General features: G+C 46.5%; 1 protein-coding gene across 5 annotated transcripts in view; it reads left to right on the plus strand.

Moving 5' to 3' along the window:
• LOC105488203 (family with sequence similarity 171 member A1) overlaps positions 1-18,290 on the plus strand; it is a 181,668-nt gene that overhangs the window by 131,695 nt on the left and 31,683 nt on the right. For all 5 annotated transcript variants that reach the window (XM_071070441.1, XM_071070442.1, XM_071070440.1 and 2 more), the window contains exons 6-8: positions 6,778-6,894; positions 12,047-12,161; positions 13,549-17,817. In XM_071070441.1, coding sequence (XP_070926542.1) covers positions 6,778-6,894; positions 12,047-12,161; positions 13,549-15,235 — 1,919 coding nt within the window. In that variant the 3' untranslated portion in view covers positions 15,236-17,817. The remainder of the gene's footprint in view (positions 1-6,777; positions 6,895-12,046; positions 12,162-13,548; positions 17,818-18,290) is intronic.

An 18,290-nucleotide genomic window follows, 5' to 3' on the forward strand; every position in this document is an offset into this window, starting at 1 on the left:
CAGCATTCTGAGGTCTGACGTGCTAACAGATCTCAGCATAAGAACAGTCACTTGGGCTGGCGTGGGGCACATGCCTGCAACCCCAGCACCTTGGGAGGAAGAGGCAGGAGGATCACTTGAGCCCGGGAGTTTGCGACCAGCCTGAGCAGCATGGTGAAACCCCATCTCTACTAAAAATACAAAAATTAGGCAGATGTGGTGGTGCATACCTGTAGTCCCAGCTACTCAGGAGGCTGAAGTGGGAGGATCGCTTAAGCCCAGGAACCAGAGGTTGCAGTGAGCCAAGATAGCAACACTGCACTCCAGCCTGAATGACCGAGCAAGACTCTTTAAAAAATAAAAAAATAAATAAAAAGTACTCCTACTTTGTTCTTGTAGTTTGGCTAATCTCTTTCTTAAAAAGAGATTTTAAGCATCTCTTAACATGTGAGTTTCAGGTATGATTTTCTTTTCAGAATCAATAGTGCTTATAATATCAGGTCTGTTTGCTTCTTACCCAGTGGTGAGAAGGTAATTGGCTGCTATCGGGGAGTTTCCAGGCAGAAAAAATGTGACAGGAAAAGCCAGGTAACTCTGAACTCCTTAGACCATATTCAAATCAGACATTGTTTTGAGCTCTTTTTCATATTTTAGAGTTCTTTTCTCTTTTGATGGCCATTTGTTAAATTTTTGAACTCACTTTTCTTTATACTTTGCAAATAAAAGTTGATTTCATTACTGGTTGGTAACCAAGCAGGAAAGCAGCACACTTGGTGATTGCTGGGAGATACCATCAGATCTTGCAGGACATATCTTTCCTTGCCTGTCAGTTGTTATGTGTAATAATCATTGTAGTTAAATGTAGCTTCCAAATTAAGAATGCATGATGCTTTACACCCAATGAACCTTGCCAGCTGGATGCATTACTCATTTTCAAAAAATTAGTAAGATATTTCAACAAATTGTTTATTCTTGAAAATATCTCTTGAGGCCGGGCGCGGTGGCTCAAGCCTGTAATCCCAGCACTTTGGGAGGCCGAGACGGGCGGATCACGAGGTCAGGAGATCGAGACCATCCTGGCTAACACAATGAAACCCCGTCTCCACTAAAAATACAAAAAAATTAGCCGGGCGTGGTGGCGGCGCCTGTAGTCCCAGCTACTCGGGAGGCTGAGGCAGGAGAATGGCGGGAACCCGGGAGGCAGAGCTTGCAGTGAGCCGAGATCGCGCCACTGCACTCCAGCCTGGGCGACAGAGCGAGACTCCGCCTCCAAAAAAAAAAAAAAAAAGAAAATATCTCTTGAGTCTTTCCATTGTGTAAGGTGTAACTCTAAAGAATAACTCAAGGCTGGGCATGGTGACTGATGCCTATAATCCCAGCACTTTGGGAGGCAGAGGAAGGAGGATCACTTGGGTACAGAAGTTCAAGACCATCCTGGGCAACATATTGAGACTCTGTCTCTACAAAAAATACAAAGTTAGTTGGGCATGGTAGCATGTGCCTGTAGTCCCAGCTACTTGGGAGGCTGAGATGGAAGGATCCCTTGAACACAGGGGGCTGAGGCTGCAGTGAGCCATGATTGCACCACTGCACTCCAGCCTGGGTGACAGAGTGAGACTCCGTCTCAAAAAACAAAAACAAAAACAAAAAAAAGTACAAAAAATTAGCCAGTTGTGGTGGCAGGTGCCTGTAATCCCAGATACTCAGGAGGCTGAGGCAGGAGAATCACCTGAACCCAGGAGACAGAGGTTGCAGTGAGGTGAGATTGCACCACTGCACTCCAGCCTGGGCAACAGAGCGAGACTCTGTCTTAAAAGATATATATATATATATGGCTGGGCGTGGTGGCTCACGCCTGTAATCCCAGCACTTTGGGAGGCTGAGGCAGGCGGATCACGAGGTCAGGAGATTGAGACCATCCTGGTTAACATAGTGAAACCCCATCTCTACTAAAAATACAAAAAATTAGCTGGGCATGGTGGCAGGCGCCTGTAGTCCCAGCTCCCCGGGAGGCCGAGGCAGTAGAATGGTGTGAACCCGGGATGCGGAGCTTGCAGTGAGCTGAGATCTAGCCACCGCACTCTAGCCTGGGCGACAGAGCAGGACTCCGTCTCAGGAAAAAAAAAAAAAAAAAAAAAAAAAAAAAAAAAATATATATATATATATATATATATATAAAATATAAATATATATATATAGAGAGAGAGAATAGATATAGGTATATAGAGATTTATCACTGTTCCATATCTGATTTTGCCCTCCTGTCCCTGACACTTCCTGTGTATGTTATTTCAGACAGAATTGTAACAAAGTTGTGTATTTCCCAGTAGCATACAGCTTCAGGTGGGAAGCTGGGGGGTTGGTGGTGGTGAGGGAGCAGAGTTGATAACAGAACACTGATAACAAGTTATAAGGAAGAAAAAAAAGGAAATAAACATGAGGGTAGGTGGCAGTATTCAGCACAGGAGCAAACAACTTTTAATCCCCACCTCTGTATTCTTAAGGACATTCATATGTCAGAACCTAGCATTGTAGTTGATCATAATTATGACCCTGAGGGATGAAGAAAAGTCAACATTGTATTCACATTCACAGGACAGGGGGAAATGATGCTTTTTAGAATTTTTATAAATGGCCTTTTCAAGTTTCAGCAAAGAGTCAGGTTATATAGAAGAGTAGCTCCCAGATGGTTCAGGAGGTGTCCTGGGGATGGCTCTGGTGGGGAGTGGGGGGACATCTCTTTGCCCTCATGCAGAGAAGCTTATCTTTTATCTGTTTCATATGTTAGTTTCCGCCTAAGAATCCATTAAAGAGGGAGTTCAAATGCTTTAAAAACTATTTGATAATCAATTATCTAGAAATTTCAGTAATGCAGAATTTCATTCCTTGATGCTGCCAGAGAGATCACCCTGTAACCTTCACACACGTGCAGTCCCGGTAACAGGCCCAGCCATAGGCATTGATTGGAACAGAGAGGCACATGTCATTGTCCAGCCACCTCCTAAAATGCCGGCTGCACGACCAGGTTGTGTAGCTGCAGCGGTGTGGCTTCTGCAGGAAGAAGCCCGGGTTTCTGGGGTGAGGAAGGAGGAGGCTGTAAGGTCCTGCTTGCCTTCACCACATGACCTTGCCTTGAGTCTGCAAGTCCCAGCAGCCACCTCGGCTGCCTGCTTGTGCAGAGGACACTAAGAGGCAGTGGTAAGCCCCTGGAAGAGTCTGGGAAGGGCAGAAAGAGAAGCTCAGGGTGAAGGGGGCTTGAGCAGGTAGCCCAGCTGGGCTGCTGTCACATTAGGGACTGCTGTCTGTCAGATCCCAAGGAGACAGGCTTAAGCAGGACAGCCCTCTGGGCAGATGTCCTCACCCAGGAGCATCCCGCGGTCTCCATACTCAGGGGCAGGTGGACTGACTTAAGAGGCCTTGCAGTGGAGCTTTCTTTGGTCCATGCAGCAGGAACAACCTGGTTCCTCCCTTGCTGTGTCTCAGCAGTACCCGAGGCTCTCACCATGTGATGAAAGGGCACCCTTCCTGGTTGCAACACCCAGTGATCCCATATTCAGCAGAAGAGACTTTGCAGAGGTCTGTGTGCTCTGCCATCTGGTACCACCAGTAAAGAATCCTGGCCAGGCCGGGCGCGGTGGCTCAAGCCTGTAATCCCAGCACTTTGGGAGGCCAAGACAGGCGGATCATGAGGTCAGGAGATCAAGACCATCCTGGCTAACACGGTGAAACCCCGTCTCTACTAAAAAATACAAAAAACTAGCCAGGTGAGGTGGTGGGCACCTGTAGTCCCAGCTACTCGGGAGGCTGAGGCAGGAGAATGGCGTGAACCCGGGAGGCAGAGCTTGCAGTGAGCTGAGGTCCAGCCACTGCACTCCAGCCTGGGCGACAGAGCGAGACTCCATCTCAAAAAAAAAAAAAAAAAAAAAAGAATCCTGGCCCTGGTGTCCACTGCTCTGGTGGTGAAACTGTCTGCCTCCCACAGTGGCATCAGGATTCTGCCATGAGAAGCATGTGTTTCTAGTACACAATTTGTTAATTCCCGTACTCCCTGGGGCTTATTTCCTCCCACAAAACACTGAAAGCATGAAATGCTTTTGCCAGTAACAGCACGATTGTTGAAACCCCGAACAGTGTCGCACTTTAGCCATGGTAGGCTCTTTCCCGGCTGGTTCTGTTCCCTTTAGTTTGAAAGGGCAGCATCCCAGGCGTGGTCACACTGCCATGGGGATATCCTTCCCTGCCTACCACACCCAGCCTTTCACAGGTTACCAGATATTATTTTTTATTGCACCTGTAGCTTCCACTCATTCTGAAGTTCTCTGGAGTTCCTACTCTATGCGTATCTCTAGGCGCTGAGAAGAAGACAAAAGCAACACAAGACACAGGCCACACCCATGGAGTTTACAGTCTAAGAAAGGAGATAAGACTGAGGGCCACAGGCTGGCCACCGAAGGCAACATGTGTGTTTGGCAAATGGATGATGCAGTAACACTTGCCCAGGATGTGCCGAGGCATGGAAGACCCATGTGTCCTAGAAGGGCCTCTGGAAAAACACTGGGCTTGATTTGAATCTTGAAAGACTGGGTAGATTTTTGGAAGAGAGAAAAACTACATGAGGTTAGAGCTACATTTGCAGGCAGAGTCACAGAATGGATAGAGGTGTGCATTGTGAAGACTGCCTAGCAGGAACTAAAGAGGTGTATGTATACTGTTGCCCAGGCTGGTCTCCAACTCCTAGCTTCAAGTGATCCTCCTGCCTTGGCCTCCCAAAGCGTTGGGATTATAGGCGTGAGCCACCATGCCTGGCCCCTTTTCCTCAATGTGTCAAACATCTTACGTTGTCGCTCCCCTAGTACAGTAGCCCTGTAGAACAGGGTGATCTCTAGAAGGGTGCACTTCGGGAAATGGACCAGAACCGGGCATCCCTTCCCTCATACCCGTTTGCAAAACCTTGCTCACATTCTGCTCTTTCTGGAGCCCAAACCCGCTGGCACAGTGATCCAGCCTGTGGCATGGGAAGGGCGCGATGCCGAGCCCTTGCTGATGCCCGACCTCTCCCACCTGCCCGCTGTGTGCGGCTGCCGTGTGAGCAGAGGAGCGGCTGCAGAGGAGGCATCACCAAGGGCCTCTTCCACCCACTGCATTAGAATGTTGCTATGGCAACCGATAAGGCCTCGAAGCAGCCCAAGTATTGTTTCTTTCTTCAGGGGGAAAAAAAATCCACTACCGCCACCTCTGCATGAGGCATGTAGCTAAGCAAGGCGAGCATTTGGGTAGAATACAGGCATGAGTCACAGGATGACGATTGGGTCAACGATGAACTACATATACAATGGTGATCCCCTAAGACTATAATTCTGTATTTTTACTGTACCCTTTCTATGTTTAGATACACAGATACTTCCCCGTGTGTGACGGTGGCCTATGGTATTCAGCGCAGTCACATGGTGTACGGGTTTGTAACCTAGGAGCAATGGGTTAGACCGTGTAGCCCAGGTGTACAGGAGGCAGCACCATCTAGGTTTGCATAAGGACGCTCTATGATGTTCACACAGCGATGAACGATGCATTTTCAGAATGTATCCCTGTTAAATGACACATGCCTGCGTTTGGTGCACAGCTGGTCTATTTAGGCCTTACAGCCACAGGGTCACCCACGTGGCCATTTCAGGTGGGGATGACTATAGGAGGGAGGTGAGCTGCGCAGGAGCCCTGTGTATGCTGCGACATCTCCATGCTGATAGATCAGGGTGGGTGCGCAGGCCGTCTAGAGGTTCGCCCCGCCTCTCCCTGGCCTTCTGCCCCCACAGCTGCCATCGCAGGCCTCAGAGCAAGGCTCTCTGCAGGTGAGCCCAGGAAAGGCATCCATTTTTGGCTGGGAAATAGCCCAACAACCTTGGGCAAGTTCATCCTCTTCAATGAGTCTGCTCCTAGAAACTTCACAAAGTAAAAATGCAATCAAATGCTGGGAAGGTTGCTAGGAAATGCAGCGTGGTAGAGCAGAAGAAATAGCACAGCCTCGAGGTCAGGCAGCCCCAGGTTCTTTTCCGCTCTTGGCCACCGAGAGGCCTTGGAAAAGTTTTGTAACTCACCAGTCTTCAGTGTTGTGGTGAGAATTATAGATGGTGTATTATAAGACACGTATGCTGCAAATAGCTAGTGCATAGTAGGTGCGCGTTACTCTCAGATGCTAGCTAATGTAATAACTGGGAGACACAGCAGAGACCTTGACGTAGTTGGCGTTTCCCAGCATTGGAACAAACTGGAAGCTTTTAAAACTGCTCACCGAAGCCAGGGTTACTGGGTGAGAATTTGCAAAGATGGGGTGAAGGGATCTATTTTTTCAAAACACCCCTAGGTCATTCTGATATAGCCAGTCTGCAGTTGTGGATAGAAAATTTGCTGAAGGACAAAGAGCTTGAATGGAGCCTGATTTCCCCCTCTCTTTTCACTCCCACCAGCCCCCATCATGCTACCTTTATTCTGCTTCTGAGGTCCAAAGGCTTCTGCTAAAATCGTCTGTGTTTGGAAGGAGGGGTGTTTGATAAAGTGGCTGAAAGTAATTTAATTGAGAAGGCAAAGGAACACTAAAGTTGCTCATCTTTCCCTGAAAGGAAATTGAAAAGAATTTCTCCAGAAAGCTGCCTGGGGTCCCTAGATGACACTTTGGCCACCTCAGTTATCTCATAGGTCATAAACATGACATTTAAGATATTGAAGATGACTTTTACAATATGCTTAAGCCTTACAGAGGAGCTTGGTGTGCTGGTAGCTAACATCTCTTTCTCAATTCCACAGGAACGTGGCTGAAGAGCGGTCTGGGTCTTGTGCACCAGGAAGGCAGCCAGCTGACGTGGACGTACATTGCCCCCCAGTTGGGGTACTGGGTGGCCGCCATGTCCCCTCCCATCCCAGGTAACACGGAGCCAACACTTGCGATGATGCGGCTCAGTTGCTTTGGTCTTTGAGGGTTCAGGCTAAGTATGCTTTTGGAAATAACTTCAACAGGGAGATCACATCTTATTCAAAAATGGCTAAAAGTCTGAAACTGAAATGATGGAAAGAAGGTATTTCGTGGGGGTGGGGGACTTCTGGTTGGAAATATTCCATCTAGGGTAAGAATAATGCATAGAAAATAGTCTTGAGTGCCTGTTTGGTTCAGACAGCTGCCATAGGGAATTCTTCATCAAAAGCCCACAGGGACCAGCAAGATCTCCTCCCTAATTCCTGAAACAGCTGTGGCCTGGTGTAGGCACATATGTAGGGAAAAGCACTCCACAGAGATGCTAGTGGGAAGTCACCATTGAGGGCAGAAAGCCTGGTGGGACATTTCCAAAAAGGCTTAAACGCAAACCAGTTGCTTTGTGTCTAAGAGAATCTTCCCCTCCATTTAGGATATGTCCATTAATGCGTATCTTTCAGAATGTGACTAACAGTTTATTTTTTTAACCTATGTTACACCCATAAATATTCTAGAACTTTTTTTTTTTTTTTTTCAAAATAGTCATCTCAGGAGAATTATTTCCAGCAATGGCTTCTGTTGCTCAAGCTGCCTTTAGAATCTATATTACTTGCACTGCCTTTAGCCTTCGTTAGTGAATCTCTTTCTTGGTGGCAAATCTGTAGGCTCAAATGGCAAATCTTGATGATTTTTCTTTTTAAACACATCTAAAAGTCATGCACATTCAAGACTGGTGAATAAAGCAGGTGACTGAGCTAGGTCGAAATGTGCTGTGATTAAAAGGTGTCTCTTGCAAATGAACCATGAAGGCAGTTCTGAAATGAAAGTTCAAATATTTTAGCAAATGGAATTATCACTGGAATTAGCACTTAGACTCACAAAGTAACTGATTTGACGGAGGTCTTTCCTGAACAGATGTTGAAAAATGTGTCACAATGACTTTATATCACCATGCTAAGAAAATTTACACTTCACATCTGTTTTAAAAGTAATATGTTTCCCTTAGCTGGGCACAGTGGCTCATGCCTGTAATCCCAGCACTTTGGGAGGCCGAGGAGGGCGGACCACGAGGTCAGGAGTTTGAGACCATCCTAGCCAACATGGTGTAACCCCGTCTCTACTCAAAATACAAAACTTAGCTGGGTGTGGTGGCGCACACCTGTAGTCCCAGCTACTTGGGAGGCTGAGGCAGGAGAATCGCTTGAACCCAGGAGGCAGAGGTTGCAGTGAGCCAAGATTGTGCCACTTGCACTGCAGCCTGGGTGACAGAGCGAGACACCATCTCAAAAAAAAAAAAAAAAAAAAGAGTAATGTGTTTCCCTTGATGGTATTGTTTTTGTCGTGATATAAGCATGAACCACGCACAGAAATGTCCCACGCTCTGAATCTGAAATACCTAGATTATGACTGAAGAGGAACAAAGGAAGGAAAAGAAACATCTTAAGTACCAAAATAAATGCCGTAAAGCCCATGCATTAAAGTGAACTTTAATTTTAGATGTATTTCAGTCTCAGCTATCAGTTTTCCCATCTTGCAGATTAGTATATGCTTTTGTGTATGTTTTGGTTTTGTTGTTGTTGTTGTTTGTTTGCTTTTTGAGATGGAGTTTCGCTCCTGTTGCCCAGGCTGGAGTGCAATGGCATGATCTCAGCTCATTGCCACCTCCGCCTCCTGGGTTCAAGCGATTCTCCTGCCTCAGCCTCCAGAGTAGCTGAGATTACAGGTGTCCGCCACCACACCTGGCTAATTTTTGTATTTTAGTAGAGGTAGGGTTTCACCATGTTAGTCAGGCTGGTCTTGAACTTCTGACCTCAGGTGATCCACCCGCCTTAGCCTCCCAAAGTGCTGAAATTACAGGCGTGACCCTCTGCGCCCTGCCATTATATGCTTTTGTAAGGCAGGATGAAGGAACTGCCAGACGTAGGTCCTCTTGAGAGCTTCCTAGCAGTGAAGGAAGAGACTCAAGGCTATAAAAAGCATACACCGGCCAGGGCATGGTAACTCACACCTGTAATCCCAGCACTTTGGGAGTCAAGGCAGGAGGATCTCTTGAGCCCAGGAGTTCAAGACCAGCCTGGGCAATACAGCAAGACCCCATCTCTAAAATTTTTTTTTAAATTAGCCAGGGATGGTAGCATTCACCGGTAGTCCCAGCTACTTGAGAGGCTGAGGCAGGAGGATCCCATGAGCTCAGGAGTTCAAGGCTGCAGTGAGCTATGATCATGTCACTGCACTCCAGCCTGGATGACAGAGTGAGACCCCATCTCAAAAGTAACACAAAGCATACCCACTACAGCCTCTAATGGTATTTAATGCGGGGATACATATGTCAGTCATCTCACAACCCACCTTTATAACAACAAATTACACTAATATTGGACTTTTATGAACTCAAAAGCAACAACAAAATAATGTAGGTTGTGTTCCTTAACTCCTTGTTTAAGAAGGAAGTGAAATATAGCTGTGAATTTCATAAAGAATTGCACTGGCAGAGGTTAAAACAATAATGCTGGCCGGGCGCTGTGGCTCATGCCTATAATCCCAGCACTTTGGGAAGCCAAGGTGCGCGAATCACGAGATCAGGAGATCAAGACCATCCTGGCTAACACGTTGAAACCCCATCTCTACTAAAAATACAAAAAATTAGCCAGGCGTGGTGGCGCACGCCTGTAGTCCCAGCTACTCGGGAGGCTGAGGCAAGAGAATTGCTCGAACCTGGGAGGCAGAGGTTGCAGTGAGTCGAGATCATGCCACTGCACTCCAGCTTGGGTGATAGAGTGAGACTCCGTCTCAAAACAAAACAAAACAAAACAAAAAAAATAATGCTTGGAGTACTTAAAGGACAAAGCATCAGTATTTGGAAATATTTTTACGTGTACCCTAAGTGTCTTGGTGACTCCTGACAAAGCTTTGGTACATCCGTGGAAATTGTCTTTGCATAAAAAAAAATTGTTTCTCTGGGCCGGGCGCAGTGGCTCACGCCTGTAATCCCAGCACGTTGGGAGGCCAAAGCAGGTGGATCACGAGGTCAGGAGTTCAAGACCAGCCTGGCCAAGATGGTGAAACCCCATCTCTACTAAAAATACAAAAATTAGCCAGGCATGATGGTGGGCACCTATAATCCCAGCTACTCAGGAGGCTGAGGCGGGAAAATCACTTGAACCCAGGAGGCGGAAATTGCAGTGAGCTGAGTTCACACCACTGTACTCTAGCCTGGATGATAGAGCAAAGACTCCATCTCAAAAAAAAAAAATTATTTCTCTGAACAAGTAAGCCAGTATTTAATTGTCAGTTATTTTTCCAATTTTTGTAAACTTTAACCCCCTCCTCCCACTCCACTGAAGTAATTATATCTGAAAGAGAATGGTGTTTCTCGTGAATTTAAGTAACATCACTGTTTTCAAAAACTGGTAAATCTTGGGTTTATCTAGGTCTTAAATTAGGAGATTTGTCCCCTTAAGAAGATTTTTAAAGAAATCTGTGTCTTAGAATATCAAAAATCAAAAATAAGCAAATGGGTGTCTGTGGTGTTTAGTAATCAAAACCATGCTACTCTGAAATAATATGAAACCAGTTCATGGCCGGGCGCGGTGGCTCAAGCCTGTAATCCCAGCACTTTGGGAGGCCGAGACGGGTGGATCACAAGGTCAGGAGATCGAGACCATCCTGGCTAATATGGTGAAACCCCATCTCTACTAAAAAATACAAAAAACTAGCCGGGCGAGGTGACGGGCGCCTGTAGTCCCAGCTACTCGGGAGGCTGAGGCAGGAGAATGGCGTGAACCCGGGAGGCGGAGCTTGCAGTGAGCTGAGATCCGGCCACTGCACTCCAGTCTGGGCGACAGAGCAAGACTCCATCTCAAAAAAAAAAAAAAAAAAAAAAGGAACCAGTTCATTTTGACCCATGTATTCATACACTGCCAGGAAACTCGGACACTAATAAATACCTAAATATTGGCATGTGGGGAGGTTTTTGTTGTCGTTGATCTGTTGTTAGTAACATTAAGATAGATTTGTACTACTATGGAACATAAAATGTGAGTTAAGCTACCTCTTGGGATTGTTTACAACATAAACTTAAAATATTTTTACCTTTGGTAACCTTATGTATAAGTTCTAAAGAGATCTGTGGCCATGTAAGGTTAGCTATTTTGAAAAGGCATAAAAAAGATCTTGTTTTTAAAGATGGTTATCATTTTAGTCATATTTGATACCTGTATTAAGTTTTAAAAGTTATTGACTTTTTTAAGTCACAGGAAATTTATGTCATACATTTAAACTGGTTTATTTAGACTAAGGGCTCTCCAGACAGTAATGATTGACTGCCCGGGAAAAGCAAGAATAAAACTTTGTGGGTTGTTTTTTTTTTTTTGGCTCCCCTGCGATATAAAATTCCCAGATAGTCAGGCCATCTTTCTGAAGGTGAGAGTCCCAGTCATTAAATCATCATGCGTTCATTTTCTTGCATTAAAAGATCACATAGCTGGGCACAGTGGCTCATGCCTATAATCCCAGCACTTTGATAGCCGAGGTAGGCAGATTGCTTGAACTCAGGAGTTCAAAACCCTCCTGGGCAACATAGTGAGAGCACTGCCTCTAAAAAAATATACAAAAACTAGCCAGATGTGGTGGTGCACGCCTGTAGTCCCAGCTATTCTGGAGGCTGAGGCAGGAGGATTGATGGAACCCAGGAGGTCAAGGCTACAGTGAGCCATGATTATATCACTGTGTTCCAGCCTGGGTGACAGAATGAGACCCTGTCTCAAAAAAAAAAAATTAAAATAAAAAGGTCATGTATTTCAAAGAAGGCACATGCTACCAAGTGAGGCACACTTCTCCGCTTAGTGGGGGGCCCTTGACGTAACCACATCTTGTCTTTGAGTATTCAAAGTTCACCTGGCCATGGGAGCTTCCATAATAGTCGTGCTAATCACTAATGCAATGCTGGTGGTACCCCAAGTGCGTGATCCAAGAGTGTTTTCCTCTGGCCACTGCTCTATGCCCCAGCCAAGAAGAGTAAGCACAAGACACTGTGTTCTCAATGAATGATCCCTCTTTTGAGTTAAAGGTGTTCAAAACTCTAAATGCCATTTTCTGACCTTCTAGGTCCCGTTGTAACACAGGATATTACCACGTATCACACGGTGTTTCTTTTGGCCATTTTAGGAGGAATGGCTTTCATACTTTTGGTTTTGCTGTGTCTCCTTTTATATTATTGCAGGTAAAGTTTTACCATTTTGGCAATATCTTTTTTAATTCACAATTTCTTGGGCAATTGATACTTAGAAGCATTGATATGGAGGTGGGTTTTTTTTTTTTAATTTTTCTAAATTGAAGTACTTTTTCTTCCCATGAAAAAGTAAGAACTCACATTTGTGATCTAAGTTGCAACTTAACAAATAGTATGTGTAAAGCATGCTGCGTGGATAACATTGCTTAGAAGGGGAATTATGAAAAAGAGTTTAACAATGGTCATATGATTTATTTAGAGTATCCCTAAAGGCTGGTGAAGAGATGATACTCTCAAGGGCAAAACAGAACTCTTCTTATTTGGGCCGGGCACGGTGGCTCACAACTGTGATCCCAGCACTTTAGGAGGCCAAAGTGGGCGGATCACTTGAGGTCAGAAGCTTGAGACCAGCCTGGCCAACTTGGCAAAACTCCATTTCTACCAAAAATATAAAAATTAGCTGGGCATGGTGGCGCACACCTATAATCCCAGCTACTCGAGAGGCTGAGGCAGGAGAATCGCTTGGACCCAGAAGGCAGAGGTTGTAGTGAGCCAAGATTGCACCACTGTACTCCAGCCTGGGTGACAGAGCAAAACTCAGTCAAAAAAAAAAAAAAATTCTTATTTGGATGCTGTGTCTGATCAGTTTGCAAGAATATTTATTGTCAACTCTTGACTAACCCCTTTGAAATAAGTAATTTGGCTTATAAAAGCCTTTAAGTTTAGCTATTTTAAAAAGGCATTATAGAGGAAAATTTTCTTTTTAAAAATGCAAAGCATTTTAGTCACATTTGACACTCTTTAATAAGTTGTTGACTTTTTTAAGTCATAGAAAAATGTATGTCATACATTTAATTCATTTAGGCAAAGGGCTTTCCAGACAGTAAAAGATGAAATCTCTGGATTATCCTACTCTGGGTTAAAATAAGGATAAGGGCCAGGCATGGTGGCCTAGCACTTTGGAAGGCCGAAGGGGGAGGACTGCTTGAGGCCAGGAGTTTAAGACCAGCCTGGGCAACACAGGGAGACCCCATCTCTACAAAAAACTAAAAATCAAAAATTAGGTGGGCATGGTGGCGTGTGCCTGTGGTCCCAGCTGCTTGGGAGAATGAGGTGGGAGGATCACTTGAGCCCACAAGGTCGAGGCTGCAGTGAGCTATGATCGTACCACTGCACTCCAACCTGGGCGACAGAGCAAGATGCTGTCTCAAAAAAAAAAAAAACAGGGTGTGGGGTGAGAAGGCTTCTGGCTGCTGATGACTTGTTTTGTCTTGTTTCTCCCTGTGGAAATTGAGAATTAGGATTTTACCTGAAACTTGAAACTTTTCCATTGTGAGAATCACTAATCTTTGGGTTTGGATTGTGTCTTTGGTCACAGGAGGAAGTGCTTGAAACCTCGTCAGCACCACAGAAAACTGCAGCTCCCTGCAGGACTGGAGAGTTCCAAAAGAGACCAGTCCACCTCCATGTCACACATCAACTTGCTGTTTTCGCGCCGAGCATCAGAATTCCCTGGCCCGCTGTCCGTCACCAGCCACGGCCGCCCCGAGGCCCCAGGCACGAAGGAGCTGATGAGTGGAGTCCATTTGGAAATGATGTCTCCTGGCGGGGAAGGGGACCTGCACACCCCCATGCTCAAGCTCTCCTACAGCACCTCCCAGGAATTTAGCTCCCGGGAGGAGCTCCTGTCTTGCAAGGAAGAAGATAAAAGCCAGATCTCCTTTGATAACCTCACGCCAAGCGGGACGCTGGGGAAAGACTACCATAAGTCAGTGGAGGTTTTTCCCTTAAAGGCAAGAAAATCTATGGAAAGAGAAGGCTACGAGTCCTCGGGCAATGCTGACTACAGGGGTAGTTACAACACCGTGCTCTCACAGCCTTTATTTGAAAAGCAGGACAGAGAAGGTCCAGCGTCTGCAGGAAGCAAACTCACCATTCAGGAACATCTGTATCCCGCACCTTCATCGCCTGAGAAAGAACAGCTGCTGGACCGCAGACCAACTGAATGTATGATGTCACGATCGGTCGATCACCTCGAGAGACCTACGTCCTTCCCGCGGCCCGGCCAGTTGATCTGCTGCAGTTCTGTCGACCAGGTCAATGACAGCGTTTACAGGAAGGTGCTGCCCGCCTTGGTCATCCCGGCTCATTATATGAAACTCCCCGGGGACCACTCCTATGTCAGCCAGCCTCTGGTCGTCCCGGCTGATCAACAGCTTGAACTAGAAAGACTACAGGCTGAGCTGTCCAGTCCCCATGCTGGGATCTTCCCACACCCGTCCTCGCAGATCCAGCCCCAGCCCCTGGCTTCCCAGGCCATCTCTCAGCAGCACCTGCAGGACGCAGGCACCCGGGAGTGGAGCCCTCAGAATGCATCCATGTCGGAGTCTCTCTCCATCCCAGCTTCCCTGAACGACGCGGCTTTGGCTCAGATGAACAGTGAGGTGCAGCTCCTGACTGAAAAGGCGCTGATGGAGCTTGGGGGTGGGAAGCCACTTCCACACCCCCGGGCGTGGTTCGTCTCCTTGGATGGCAGGTCCAACGCTCACGTTAGACATTCATACATTGATCTCCAAAGAGCTGGAAGGAATGGAAGTAATGATGCCAGTTTGGACTCTGGCGTGGATATGAATGAACCAAAATCTGCCCGGAAGGGAAGGGGAGATGCTTTGTCTCTGCAGCAGAACTACCCGCCCGTCCAAGAGCACCAGCAGAAAGAGCCTCGGGCCCCAGACAGCACGGCCTACACGCAGCTCGTGTACCTGGATGACGTGGAACAGAGTGGCAGCGAGTGTGGGACCACAGTCTGTACCCCCGAGGACAGTGCCCTGAGATGCTTGTTGGAGGGGTCGGCTCGGAGAAGTGGTGGCCAGCTGCCCAGCCTGCAGGAGGAGACAACCAGACGGACTGCGGACGCCCCCCCGGAGCCAGCCGTCAGCCCCCATCAGAGAAGATCTGCCCACGAGGAAGAGGAAGACGATGATGATGATGACCAAGGAGAAGACAAGAAAAGCCCCTGGCAGAAACGGGAGGAGAGGCCCCTGATGGCGTTTAACATTAAATGAGCTATCGCAGAGCCACCTGACTGTGGAATATAAAATTGCCAAATATCCTTTCTCATGGAAGCGCGTACCCATTCGTGGAGGAAACAGAACGGCAGCCCCGCCGTGGGACGGACGTGGACGTTTACTGCATTCCTGTTTGCCGTGTAAATGTTAGAAGGGAATTAAAGTTATTACTCAGAATAAAGGATGACTTTGGCGGATGTCGCCCCTGCAAGGAGGTGGCTGAAAGTGGTGTCCAGATGTCCTTCTGGGGACTTGATGTATCCGCCACCAGGGACATTAAGAAACCGCACGTGATGTCGCTACGCTCTAACGATCACCTCAGTTCTCCCTCTGATTCTGGGAACAGATGAAACTCTTTTTGCATCACTCGAGTCATTTTTATCACAATAATCCTACTGTGAAGCTGTCATTGAGAACTTAGGTTGGCACGTAGCGTCTCAAGGTATGCGTTCTCTCGAAGGAAAGCTATGCATCGCTGCTTCGTTGTCTGATTTTGCTTAGATTTTGCTTTGGTTAGGTTGCGTTTTGGGGTTTGCCTTTTTTTGTTGTCGCTTCAATGCAATTTGGTTGTAAAGAGTTGATTCCTTTGTGTTCATCTGTTCTGCTTCTCAGCAGTCCATCTCAGTGTCTCCCTTCAGGAACCGCCGAGTGTCCTCTCGTAACATCCAAGCCTTTTAATGAAATCGTACTGAAATCTGTATCAGCTAAGAGTCCTCCAATCCTGGTCCCATTAACTCCAAGTGCCTTTTTTACAGTGACAACAGACAGTCCCTCGCTTTTTGTTGTTGTTGGTTTTCTTAACTCGTTTAATGAAACTGCCTGGATTTTATACAGTTATTAAAGGATGTCCCTTTTGCTTTAAACTGCATGCTGCCAAGTGCCATTTGGGGTCAGCATCCTCATTTCAACACAGTGTGCTCTCTAGTTATCATGTGTAACGTGGGTTCTGTTTAGCGAAGATAGACTAGAGGACACGTTAGAGATGCCCTTCCCTGTTCCATCCCTGTGGCACCGTTATGGTTTTTTGGCTGTTTGTATATACGGTTACGTATTAACTCTGGAATCCTATGGACTCATCTTGCTCACCCAACGTGGGAGTCTGGATTGAGCAAGTGGGCTGAATGTGACTATTAAAAAAATTTAAAAAAAAAAATCTTATGTACTATCCAAAAGTGCCAGAATGACTCTTCTGTGCATTCTTCTTAAAGAGCTGCTTGGTTATCCAAAAATGAAAATTCAAAATAAACTCTGAAGAAAAGGAAAACTGTCTTTGTGGTCATTTGCATTCATTCTGAGCCATTATCTGTTTCAAAGTTGTTATTAAGACTTTGTCAGGCCAAGCATGGTGACTCACACCTGTAATCCTAGCACTCTGGGAGGCCGAAGCAGGAGGATCACTTGAACTCAGGATCACTTGAGCCCATCTCTACAAAAAAAAATTTTTTTTAATTACCTGGCTGCAGTCACTTAAGTCACCAGGCTTCAGTGAGCCATGATGGTACTACTGCACTCCAACATGGGGAAGAGAGCAGATCCTGTCTCAAAAAAAAAAAAAGGTCTTTGTCATTGTTTCCTTGGCAGCAGTCTGCAATGCAGTTGTCAGACTTGTATTTGGAGAGCCACCACCTAGACACCTAGGAATTTCCTCTAGGGTTAAAATCTATAAAAAATCCGCCTTTGTCTTTAGTTTTGTTCAAGAACACCGGATAACATTTTGCTGTGTTTCAGGTAAAGAGGGATGTCTGCACTTTAGAAGAATCTGATGTTTCATGGTCAGTATTGATCCATCTTGGAAGAGCTTCAAGAAGATATCATTAGAATGACCAGAATCCTCCCAGATGTGTAAAACTATTCATCAAAATGAAATAATTAATGGAGGTGTCGGGATATAACTGGCAGAAATAAATTAAGCCAGCTATGTTTACAGTCAACAAAATCAGTATTCGTAAATTCCATGCAGGCAGAGAACTAATCATGGTGGTTTGAATGATTTTCATTCTCAAGTGGTGATGTTGCCTATTTGGCTTTTAAGGGGGAAAATAGTTGAGCAAGTTCTTGACAGTGGGACAGCTAGCCAGATGGGAGCCTGGGGAGCTAAGGAGTGAGACGCCCTTTGCATGGGAGCGAACATCTCACCAGTAGGTGGCAGGGTCATCCTTGCAGACCTGGCTAAGACTCCAGGGAGAAGGCATCGGTCAACTCCCCTGAAAAGAATAAGGAAGTTGCTCCTCCAGGAAAATCCAGGGCCAGACCTAGATGAGGAGGGGCGAGGGAGGAAGTGCCGGACGACCTCTCTGCTGTCATTGACCCCAGTTCTTTGCAGCTCTAAGGTTGCCGCTGATGGAATCACCTCCTTAAAACATCAGTTTCTAGAAGAGCCTCGTTTAATGCATGTTACCTGGGAAAGGCAGGTAGCACATTAACTGTAAACGCTGATCCTGAGAGATCTGGCAGGAAGATGGGGGTGGAGAAGGCTGCTTTGCTGACTCCTCATTAGGTGAGACTCACCTGGACGGGCCCCGATGTATTAAACAGCCAGCAGCAGTCACAGCATGCCGTGTGCCTAGGACGACAAGCAGGTGAGTTTGCAGAAGGGCAACTGGGTCGGCCGAAGATTTTAATCACATTTTAACAGTTGTCCAAACTGGGGCTCAAGGGTTCTCATTTTCTCAGGGTGCCAATGCTGGTCACTAGAGTGGGATTCTCTGAATGCAGCACCATGGCCGCAGACTTGACACATTTATCCTCTCTCTCCCCACAGAGGGTGGGAGAGCGAGTATGTCACAGTATTCCAAATCAGTTACATGGTCTGAAGGACCACAGCCATCAAAGGCATCTTGCTCCCGCCCCCTAGTGGTGAGTTTTCCCCACCTGTGACGGTTTAGTCCAGGCACACAGGACCACTCTGGGAAAGTAGGGGTGGGCGTGCACAGGGATGAATGTGTCACTGGGTCTGTTCCCCAGGTGAGGTGCGTGGGGAAAAGGGGACTGAGGTTCCTGAAGTCTCTACCTGGAAACAATGTATTGGAAAAAATCATTGCATTCAATCCTC

Source organism: Macaca nemestrina, chromosome 9 (assembly GCF_043159975.1).
Source record: "Macaca nemestrina isolate mMacNem1 chromosome 9, mMacNem.hap1, whole genome shotgun sequence".
NCBI classification, from domain to species: domain Eukaryota; kingdom Metazoa; phylum Chordata; class Mammalia; order Primates; family Cercopithecidae; genus Macaca; species Macaca nemestrina.